At 39.6% G+C, this 12,055-nt stretch overlaps 1 protein-coding gene across 1 annotated transcript in view; it reads right to left on the bottom strand.

The window, feature by feature from the left end:
- The window catches only part of SLC49A4 (solute carrier family 49 member 4), a gene marked incomplete at both ends in the record, with an annotated part of 40,423 nt that overhangs the window by 16,828 nt on the left and 11,540 nt on the right, over nucleotides 1–12,055 (bottom strand). Inside the window, 2 exons of the mRNA XM_029085138.1 lie at nucleotides 4,722–4,851; nucleotides 10,410–10,678. Of these exons, the coding sequence (XP_028940971.1) occupies nucleotides 4,722–4,851; nucleotides 10,410–10,678 (399 nt within the window). The remainder of the gene's footprint in view (nucleotides 1–4,721; nucleotides 4,852–10,409; nucleotides 10,679–12,055) is intronic.

Below are 12,055 nucleotides of genomic sequence, written 5' to 3'. Positions count from 1 at the left end.
CACTTTTTTTAGAAAACCCCTGTTTTACTTTTTTTGGTGAAAGGCAGGGAGAGCTCTGGGAATGAGATGGGTACAGTTGCAAGAGTGGAAAATTTTGACAGTTTGATCTGTCAAAAAACAGAGACAAGTATAATACACTGCTCTAAATAGTCAACGTGTTTGCTTTTTCCCCCCAATTAAAATTATTCAACCTTTAGTATTCAGTGAAGATGAAGTAGTCAAAGCTGTGTAATCACCTTCATCGTACACAGCTAAACAGGAGTTGGCAGACAAATACCACCACCAATTTCCCTCACCCACCCACTGTAACCAAAAGCAAATGTGAAATCTTTGCTAAGAGGCATCCAACTTTCCTCAAAAATGTTTCCATTTGGGAATAAAACCAGAAAATATACTCTGGACTCTGCAACAGTGATATTTTAAAGCAAAGAGGTTTTACGGCAATTCCAAGGTTATCCCATGGGATATCTGTGTAACCACAAAATGTCATTCCCCCCATTCCCAAACAATTTACGTAAAATCGATCCTGATCAGTATCAAGTCCCTTGGTATGAAGTGGCAATTTGATAGCACACAGTTACGAAAGCCAAGAGGGAGGGAAAGCGCTTCAAATACTCTCCAAAACATTCAGAGGTTTGCAGCTTACGCTGTTTTGCTCCCCTAGAAGATCCACGCACAGCACACCAACCAGCATTTTTTTGCACTGTTCTTCTTCACACATCCTCTTCTTGAACAACACATTGATGAACATATCCTCCTCTTTCAATATCATTCATGTTGGATTTATTTTTTAATGCAAAGAAAAACAACTCCCAAACTTTCAGCTCTTCCACACACTGCTTACATTTCTCTGAATGCTAAAGCATTTGCTGCCTTCCTGACAATTTCTTTTCTCTCTTAAGAATGCTATACTCATCCTAGTCTATCTCGTATCATCTTGGCATCTCTTAAGGAAGGTTTTCTGATGATTTAAAACTATCCATGTAAAAGCTAGTCCAATATCTGTAGAATAAAATAAAAGGGAAAATGCCCATTTTGCACGGACATTATATAGCCACATCACACATTGCAAAGAGGGAACAAATGTGAATGTGCTGTTCCAAAATAACACTTGCTTGATACGCAAAATCTTTGGGTATCTGGACCTCGTCTTCATTAAAGAGCTACTTTTGGTGGAAGTGAGTACTTTGTAACTTACTTGACCAAGATCTCTTGTGCTGTATTTGTCTTCTGTAAGTCAAGCCATGAGACAGACCGGCACGTGGGATAGCTGCTCTGTGCCACGTGCAACTCCTAGTCCCAATACTAGAGAACCAACTCTGCATCATGACACCCTCCAGCAACAGGGGCTCCCACACTGCCACCCTGCCTAGTCTCCAGATTAAAGAAGGAAAAGGGAACAGGAAAAAGGGTGCATGGCAGTGACAAAGCAGCATTGATCACCACATGCCATCCTGTCCCCTTGTCCAGCAATAGCTAGCGCTGGCTACATTAAGTGCTAACACTATTGGAAACACGCATCTTAAGTAGCAGCTCCACTTTTCATGGCTCCAGTCACTTGTATTTGTTTTTGCAATTGCTCCACTGAAAATAGAAAAATGTGCTGTCTGTCACACCATCAGTCAGTGAACCCACACTGTTTTCCATCATATCAGCCCTCAGGACCAGATATCAGCATCAGCCTCTCTGTTAAGCCACTCTGCTAGAATACAAATTGGCTTTTTCTTCTTCTTTTTTTTTTTTTTTTCAGAAACTTACTTAATGCCACTAGAATCTGTAAGACAGGCTGGTTCAGAGAGGAATCCCGTCAAAGTCAGTCACCATTTTCAGAATAACTTTGACAGCACCTATTAACATCAGGCACACTCTGAGCAGCTGCCATCACTGGATGGTAAAGTCATATGAAAGTCTCATTAAAGAAATAATGATGCACAAAAACCCTGTTATGAAATTTCAAAATTGCTTACATAGTCCCTTGAAAATATAAAAGGCACAAAACCAGCTAAAAGCATCTAATTACTTCAAAGCAAAAAATCACAACATGTTTCTTAATGTAGGTATTAAGACTTATCAATTATTTACTTGTATTAGAATTTTTTCTATGGAAGTTTGTGGCATATTCTGAAATAGGGGGGGAAAAAAAAAAAAGTCATATTTGCCTCACCCAAGAAACTGAGAAAGGGCACTGTACTTTTCCTGATGGAAATTCAAACTACACTTGTCACAGTGTGTGATAGACTGTTAAAAGATTTGGGCTTAGCTCCCAAACCATGACTAATTTGTCATCTCCCACTGCAGGCTGAGAGAGTTGGCATCAGGAAATAACCAGAGATCAGCTAATCATTATAATCTGTGAGAAGCAGGAGTCCTCCATATCATGAGGAAGAACCAAGCTCCTGAGCAAGTCCCAAAAAAAAAAAAATGGCCTACAGAGGATGGTTGACCCTAAGAAGATACGTATAACACAATTTTGCAAGAAGCAGCTCATGTAGATAACTGCTCAAAGACCCGAAGGTATGAAGGAGTGTGGGAGTTGTAAGGATGTGATAGATCCCAAAAGGTCAATGGCTTCAATGGTAAAGTTATGGTAGGCAGCTTTATTTTGAAGTAATAAAACTGCAGCCTGGGGGAGAGAAGAGGGAAATGATGAACATCTCAATACTCATGAGTGTTTTTTGGTTGGGTCAACCCCTGAGCTTACACACATCCTAAACCCCTTACTGTTCTCATACCAGAGGGTAAATCTGCAATAAAAGGGAAATCATTACTTCCTGGTACTCATCAGCTGATCACCTTCAGTCTACACCATTAAATCAAAAGAAAGACTCTGTATGCCAAGAATTATGAAGCCTAGATTAGGCATGCAACAGAGGTTAGAAGCCTAATGAACAAGATGATGTATTTCTCTTGAAGCACAGCAGATACCATTTTCTTTTCTAAAACTCCATGCTTGATGGATTGCTGCTGAAAGGTTCCCCAAGATAAGTAGCTTTAATGATGAACTGTTGATTGTTTCATGTACAGAGGAATGAATAAGTGCCTTTGATAAGGGGTAGCATGGAAGAATGTATAAAGACCAGAGGGAAGGGAGATATAATGATTTACCTGACTGCATTTTAAAAAACCTCTTGGTTCTTGGAGACACTATAAACTATGCCCATTATTTAAGCATCCAGTCTGTTTTCCTAAGTGTCATTAAGCATGAATAGTAAACCAGCTCTGCTGTTTACCTCCTGACCTTACCAGTATGTCAGGTCCACTGTTGAACACTTTGAACAAGCAATCTAATGGTTATAAAGCTCCCAAATGGAGTACTGTCAACAGAAATTTTATATTTCACCTGCAGTCAGTTGCTGTTTGGATTTCTGTTCAATAGCAACATTTTTACAACAGAGCCCTCAGGCAGGGTCTTACTGCACACCAGCCTGGGTGCATAACAGCATTACTGTGTGTGCTCAGTGTCTTTATAGGAACTGCTCTTTTTTAATAACCAGAGTAGGTGTCACTTTGCAGACTAACCAGCCAGCTGCATCCATACCTTCTCCTAACTGCCAGCCTGCTCCAGAACGAACACACAGGATTAAACATCTTGTCAACTATTTAATCCTGGAAACTGAAACAAAAGCTTCCAAAAACACCAGAAAAAAATGCATGACAACAAAGGATGAGTTGTTTTTGCTGGCTCTAAATACAGTTCTAGAAAGTACAGCCTACAATAGGTCTGTAATAACTAAATGCCTAAAGCTCCACAATTATCAAGTTTCAAGCAGCCCTTTGTGCACAGATTCAGCTCCTATTGCTACATCACCCAATAAACAACTACAGCAAGAGCTTGAAGCCCTCCAGTGAAGTCAGCCACACTCCACACCATGGAAGTGGTTCTTCTTTGCCCCAGGAATTTCATCTGTGCAGTATCACATACAGGGCCCAGGCCTTTACAATCATTCATTAATAATATTACAGTTGCTTTATATGTTTCTCTGAGATCAGATCCACATTACACTGGACATTCTGCAAACACTGGGGGGATGGGATTGCGTGTTACCAAAAGAGTCCAAGTGGAAGAAGTTGCAAAGCTGAAGGTGTCACTGTCTTTATAACTTTTTTTTTTAAAACCCAAAATTTAAAGGAAACTAATTCACCTTTGAATCTGTCCAGAAACACACCTGGGGACACTTCTATGTCCACTTCATATTTTAACATATAATTAATGGCATTTAATAGATTATACAATGGTTTCAGATGGTTCATTCATTGCTCCCATGGCTGAATGAAAGAAGCTGGATACTCCTTTGAATGACAAGCAAACCTCAAATTCATTCCAATATAATAAGCACAGAAGAAAGCAGCCTATTAGTTAGTTATGGCCAGTCTTGTTAATTGTTATCGCACCACTAGCAGCACGCACACTGTTAACAACCTCATATAACCTGATGTAACAGAAGCATTGCATAAAAAAAGCCATGCTAACAGGATGACTAAAGCAGTGTTGGTGCTGAAGCACTCTGGCATGAAGGCTTGAGTATACCAAATGATTTAAAATTTAATGTCTGTTTTTTAGCAGTTAGCATCCTTTTATGTCACAGCATTAATATTTAATTTGATTTTGTTTAAAAGCACTACAAACCAACTTGTTTGTTCAATGAGAAGATTAAAGCACACTCGTTTTTATTTATTGAGATGCTGATCTGCTTTGAAGTGGAAACCCAATGAGGACTTACCTTAAGAGTCTGCAAAAACTTCTCCTGTAGCTGAGCCGTTGACTTGCTGCAGCCACGCTGGGAGGGAATGGAGGGCGCGAGGGGAAGTAGGCCAATGCTGCAGAAAATATCAGGGAAACCATTCCAAATTCTAAACAAGAGGGCAAAGAAAAACAAAACCGAGAACAGATGTTAGCATCAAAAGACTTATTTCTGTACAGCATTGTTATCAGCCAGCCTCTGATACATATATCCCACCACAAGTGCTTTACTGCTGCTGACAACAGAACTCTGTAACTTGAAGTAGAATTTCTTTTTTCCTCCCCAAGCAAGATTCCAAATTGAGATGAAGTATCAATGAGATGGAGAAATACTGGCAGTCCATTCCAGTGACAGGAGCTGCAGAGCAACAGGCTCACACATGGGGAACTCAGTGCAGCAAAAAAAGAAAGCTTTTGCTTTTTCTCTCTCAAGAGAACTGCATTCCCAAGACACGTTTCCTCGTGATGGAAGTAATGCAGTGCAGGTAACAGGGTGCTAGAGACTCTAAACAGATGGGATTGGGGAAGCCCCGGGGCACAGAATGACAATTACTTGGTGCACAGGATGACGAAGCCAAATGAAAGGTCAAGCAAAGCAGCATCTTGGACACAAACAGCATTACATGGCAATAGAATATAACCAGAAAAGCGTAGGAGCAGCCATGGCTCAGGAACAGAGGCAGCATGGGTAACAGGGAGAAAAATGAAAGAATACAGCTGTTTGCAGATGCTTCTCTTGTTCAGCAGCAGGTATTCTAGATCTTTGAAACATTTCACAGCAGAAATTTGGACCTGAACTTGCAAAGCGATGAGCACTTCACAGCAAATACTCAGCAAGCCTCGTCATCAGACATTCTGAGGAAAAACAGCTCTCCCACAGTCAGTCTAATTAATTTGTTTTACAGGCCTTTTACAATGTATATCATGTTCTCCACAGTCCTAAGTCCCAATATTTCTCCTGTCCCCTTTGAAAACAAGATTCTTTGCTGCTAGAGAGAAAAATGTGTAGCTGAAGTGTGTTATCTTAAAAGAACCTGTGATCTTATAACAAAGAAGTATTCACCAACACCACAAATAAATTCCAGCAGAGCTGGATACTCAATTGCATTAATTTTCATTTTTCTTCTCTTTTTTAATAAATCAATATGAACACGGCACTTTGCCAGCTCTTCTGCTAAATCAGAAGAAAATAAATTCAGGAAACTGAAAAGTAAATAACATTCAGAGTCTAAATGGATCAGCTGGAGATAGGGAAGGGAAATGAATGCTTCTATTTGGTATATGGAGAAGAGGTCTACACTAAATTTCCTTTGAAGGCATACTGGGAATGTGACAATGCCATTCTTCACAATCAAATACTAAAGGATTCATTTTGAATAACGTGGGGTGTCTTTTTCCTGCTGTGGTCTAATTGCATGTTTCAAGGGTCAAGGGCACTTTAACTAGACCTCCTCACTGTATCTGCTCTGTTCTCCAGAAAACAGATTAATTTCTATCTTCATATACATTGTTTTCAAGACCATGAAGAGCCAATAAAGAACTGATCATCCCAGATCTAAGAAAGGATAAGATACTCTGCCACTAAAGGATGATACTTGACAGGGAAGCAAGGCTTGCCAAAAGCTGTTTATCCCTGCACTTAAGTCTACATATAGGTTTATAGGTATACATATGTACATCCATAAGCACACTTTAATCACATTTTAAAGGAAGACTTCAGACTGCAGACAGGTATAGCCAACAAGAATGTGACCACACAAAACCATTAGCTTCATCCAAGGTGCTTATTATTTAACTTTATTATACTGCAGTGGCATGAGGGGAAAAGCTATGTCTTTCTCTAAAGAATGCAAAACACGTTGATAATTTTTTTAAGTCACAGTAATATTTTATAGCAGGTGCCCATCTGGGGCCTCTTCTATGGGTTGCCTCAAGATCCCTGCCAGTCAAACTGCTGCAGTAGGAGCAGTATAGTAACACTTAATTTTTTTATTATTATTAAATCCAGCATGCACTCCTTGTAGTACCTCCTTGCACCTCTTTAATGTTTCCCAGTGTTATACTTCCCAGGCGAATAAATTTGCCTTGCAAGCACTGCCCTCATGCACAAAAGAGCAGAATTCACTTTGGAAACTAAAGCATTGAAACTAAACTACTGAAGAATAAGTCTTTAGTGCCATCTTAGCTTTGTGTATCACACTTGCATCTCTATCAAAAGTCCAGGTACTGCCAAACATATCTGACTTTGTACACGTTGCATTGCTTCCTCATTAGGAAACCCAAGCTTTTATTTCCATCATCATTTGCTCTACCAGACTAGATAAAGAAAAATATAGACGTTCCCAGGCCAAGTTTTAGACTGTAAGTAGGAAATAGAAGTAAGCAAAAGGTAAGAACTAGGTCAATAATGAGACCAAAGGAGCTGCAGTCACAAAAGAGGAACTCTTCTACAGGAGCGGACTATTGGCTTCTCAACAGTGCAATGGTTGCAGCAAATTACTTAGAACTGGGCACGTCAGCATAATTAATGTGCAGAAATACAGCCATGTATATCTCTTGTTGAAGAGTGAATCTAGAATGCCTCACAAAAGCTGGGTACCACGTCACAGAGACCTGTGACTGTCAAAGTGAAGAGATGCCTGGATTTTAGCCTAGGAAGCAGGCACCCTGCTGCCTGTGTAAGCCCCAAACAGAAGAGAGAGAAAGAAAAAAAGAAAAAAAAAAAAAAGGTTTACAGAGGCACAAGACTCCTTGATACAAGGTCTTTTTCCTTTTGATAGGCTCCTCATAGCACAAAAACCGACCCAAAACCAGAGACCCTCCTCCCCATCTTGTGCTGAAGGGGAATGAGGGCACTTTACATACACACACATTTTTTTTAAAGAAATAATGATTTTAGATTTTTATCTAGGACAGCACATGGCTAAAAGCTCTGCCTGAAGTCCAGAATAATTCAAGCTTACTTATGCAGTTCAGGTAATACAATTCAATCCTGATTTGCTACATCCATACTATTCCAGCTGCGAACCAGAACATGCTGAGATACAGATGGCACAGAAAGAGGCTGTGGTAGTTCAGCTGAGCTCTTAGTCAATGTTTGAGATAAAGGAACAGTAATTTATTAAAACACAGAAGAGACAGGAGTTAACAGAGCAATTTCAGAATGGGTTTATAAGCAATTGCTTTGTAATCACGTTTGAGGTTAAGTCCTTGGAAAATCAGCACACTCTTGGCATGCTACTGATCCCAAGTTAACAGTTACCACCTTTTAAAAGTCACCACCTAACTTTTGGAGGCTGCTTATCTAACGCTACCTTACACAACAGTGACAACCTCCATCACAAACACAATCCCAGAGTGTTTCTCCAGTGAAACTGGCTTTCCCATGGTATTGGAAAGGAAAAGTTCTAGCAAGCCCACCCACATTTGCTAAAGAGTGGGGAAATGGGACACTTGGGTCCAACTCCTCCTTCTGCCACATTCTGGAACACTTTTCCTAGTAATCAGTGAAGTCAATTGGAGCTTCATTTTCTGCCCAGCTGATTAAGGTGATAAATGGTACTCCACCACACCTATCAGGTATTTTTGGTCCACATGTGAACAGAATTGTACAACTACCCTGAAGCAGCCTTCCTTCCACTTCTGGAGTGTACCTGGCATAGGAGAGCACAGGGGAAGTGCACAGTGGGGACCTTGTTCCTCCAGCTCTCCAGAGAAACAGGGCTGAGGTGAGACAGGACAAATCCCTCCAGGGATTCAAAGCAACCTCCTCTTTGACAGTTCCTACCAGTTTTAAACCAGTTGGATGTTTTGCTACCATCACTGTGATTCACTGCAGGCCAGTAACATTCAGGAACCAGATCTTTTTCATTGCCTGAACAGCAAAAGGAGCTGTAGCTCCTGAAAAGACACATCCCATGCAACACAATTACAATTGCAGTTGCACAGAGAAACCCATCTCTGTTCAAAGCACTTGCAAATACTAAGTAAGAACTACAGATGCCCCACAAAACACATTTCCTATGAAGCTGAAGAGCTGCTGTAGGATCATCTTATGCTTGGATCAATGATCCCAAGCAGGTTTATGGGATGTTCCCAAACCCTCACCTGCTCAGAAAGGCAGAAAGAGCCATGCTGAGACATGGGGCAGGCAAGACACACCTGAATCCTGGTGGCAGGCAAGATCCATCACAGTTCTGAAGAAAATGCTTAGGAAAAACTCCGAGAAGAGAACAGGGGAGAAAGTGAATCTAACGGGCTGCTGAAAGCAACTTTTCTAGTGCTACCCGATTCAAAAGAGTGGTTTTAGAGATAAAACTGTACTTCCTTTAAGCGGGTGAATTCTTCTCTGTCCATGGAAATCTAGAGAGAGGGAAGGCTAAAGCACTTCTCTAATCACTAGATTTTTCTTCCCCTTATCCACTGCTCCTCAGGACAAAAGCTGACTTGCCTTCATTTTGTCCTTCTTTCAAACTGGCTGCTTTCATCTGCCATGAGATCTTTGGAGTCTGTCATCACATTTACCTCTCAAAAAGGCCTAACCAAACCCAAATTTCCTTGTTCCAATACATTTGAGTCCAGTAAAAAGTAGGTTACTTGTTGAAATAGTGATCCAACTTCTTCTATGCTTTCTCTAAAACGAACATTAAAGCAGCCCTCACCCAACAGGAGTTGTTGAGTATTAACTCGACAAAATTTCTGTAAGAATAATGTCCAGGAATAAGTGATCACAAAGAGCTAATTCAATCCCATAAACCTGCATATAAACCACACAGTATATATACTTTAAGACTTCTGGAATGCCTAGGGCTAACTGCTGGCTGAATTTCAGAGGCTGCAATTATAATGGGGGAAAAACCCAACTAAATGTCCAACCACTATGACATGGTAAAATACAGCTGCTCTTAATGCTATACCAATTTATATCCACTAAGAAGCAGATCATAGACTCTCAAGCAACTCTTTTTCCTTAAAGCTTGCTGCTAATTTTTGTAAGTGACACAAAGAACTATAGAAGCCATTGCAGGAAAAAAAGTAAGGACATAAAATGTAAGTTACATGAGGTGAATTTTATATCAGTGTTTTTTTCCACTAAACTGTTGTCACTTCATTGATATTGCTCACCACATAAGAATTATGCAGTTTTTGTTAAAAACAAAATCTACTGAATTTTAATTTTAGTATCAGATTCTTAAATACTAACAATGTAATCAAATTTGAAAGGCATATGCACGTCATAAATTAAGGCTAATTCAATATAGGAAAGAATTTAATGCTGAAAAACTAATCCTTACAAAAACAAAAGAAAAAACCCAACCTGTCATGGACACATTTTTAAAATGAAAATTTAAGAAGCAAAAAACAGTTCGGAAGCTCAGAAAAAGCGTAAACTCTCCTAAGTTCAGCCGATACAAACAACTGAAACACTTGGAATCATCTGTACAAAAGGCTATTTTTAAATCTTTCCTACACAAAAGGGAAAAAAAATTAACCCTTCTGATGGTGCACCATTTTACTACTTCATCATTTTCCACCAGTCAGTAGCTGTTTTCTGTGCAGACCAGCCACTAGAGGGTAGTGGTTCACAAGTACCAAACACACTCACAAAAGTATGTACATTTTTTATAATTTTTTTCTTAAAAAAAAATAAAAAATATTAAAACCACACCTGCATACAGCACAGCCTCAATACGGTCCTTGATGTGCTCAGTGTTGCTCTGCGATACAAGCAGGAGGTGAGCCGATCCATTGGGAGGTGGCACTACAAGAGGTCCCACTAGAAAGGCGCCAGCAGCGCCCAGGTAATTGAGTAGCGATGCGATGGCTGTTGCTGTGGCACGTTCATCTGGAGAAAACCACGTCGTGGAAAGAAATGGTGCCGCGTTCATCACAGTTGGCCCCGCCAAGCCATTTAACAGCTGCCCTCCATGAATCAGCCTGGAACAGAGAACAGAAACCACAATCATTTGGATGACAATTGCTTGCTGGTTTTTTGGGTTTTTTTAATTAAAAAAAGCATGTAAGATATTGAGTGCTGGAGATGGAGCGACTGCACAAAGAAATGAAAGTCCTGTGCAAATTAAAAAAAAAGGATATTCTATATACTAAAAGAAGCCCAATTAGACTGATTTAAAGAATCCAGAGCTACTCTGTTCTCATTACCTCAGATAAATGGAGAAGCAAATGTTCTCTTCAAAGCAGGAAAGGAAGAGGAAGAGGGAATAAAAGGAACTTTCTTTGCAGAAAAAAGGTAAAATGAAAGGATGCAAAAGTAGGAAAGGCGTAGTAGCAGGAAAGCTTTAAATTACAAAAGTTTTAAACCTGACCCCTTGCCTGCATAAATCTCAAGAGAATATTTAAATTAGTTATGGCAGAACTAAAACTGAAACACTTTAGTAAAATAGTCTGCATATTTTTTCACTGCATTATTTATTTTTATTTACACACTCAGATGAGCTCTATGTGCCTACAGATGAGGAGGCCGGGCTGTTGAGGTTTCCAAGAGAATCGTCTTCTCCAGCAATCTGGCCATTCTCAACACACTGTTGAAACAGCCAAGCAAACACAGATTCTTCTCGTTTTTCACACTCATTGGGATTTAACAGATAAGACTGGTGACAGAACAGAGATAGTACTTCCAAGCAGACTCTAAAAACTTTGGCTTAATATTCGTAAAATGAGCATATACAGAAAGGACTTTTTGAAGGCTCTTCTACACGTGGAAGTCAGCCAGTAACCTTCCACTTTGACTTTTCCAAAACGTGATCAGCCGTGAAAGGCAAAAGCATTTTGGAATTTATATAAAAACTTCATGTCTAAAAAACAGCTCACGAGTCAAACAAAACATTGCAACCCTCCAAAGTAGATCTCTCCATTGTGCAACAAAATGGTGGCAGATGATATTTTTAAATGGGTGGTGTTTTTCTAAGCATAGCAGGAACCCAATGTTATTGTGGCAAAACTTGAGTTGTCAGACATTAAAAGTTATGGCTTGAAAATGGGGAAACATAAGCTAGCATTTAGGCAATGTTTCAAGCCACAAATGGATGAATAATATACAGCATAGCAAGAGTTTTTTAAACCACACAAAGGAACAAAATAGGCAAAAGAAATACTAACAGACTTTATCAAATTAACAAGCTAGCTTGCAATTAAAAGGAATAGATGCTACTGCTTCTCAGTGGATTAGAAATTAAATTTTTAAACCAAATTTATAAAAATACATCAGAAAAAAGAAATCAATTACATATAATCTGAAGGAAACACTTTCCAAGTCAGGACAGAAGTAATATTACCTCTTAAATATAAGCAATT

Source organism: Antrostomus carolinensis, unplaced genomic scaffold, assembly GCF_000700745.2.
Source record: "Antrostomus carolinensis isolate BGI_N321 unplaced genomic scaffold, ASM70074v2 scaffold44435, whole genome shotgun sequence".
Taxonomy (NCBI): Eukaryota; Metazoa; Chordata; class Aves; order Caprimulgiformes; family Caprimulgidae; genus Antrostomus; species Antrostomus carolinensis.
Note: the sequence above shows the minus strand (reverse complement) of the source record. Positions and strands in the feature narration are given on the sequence as shown.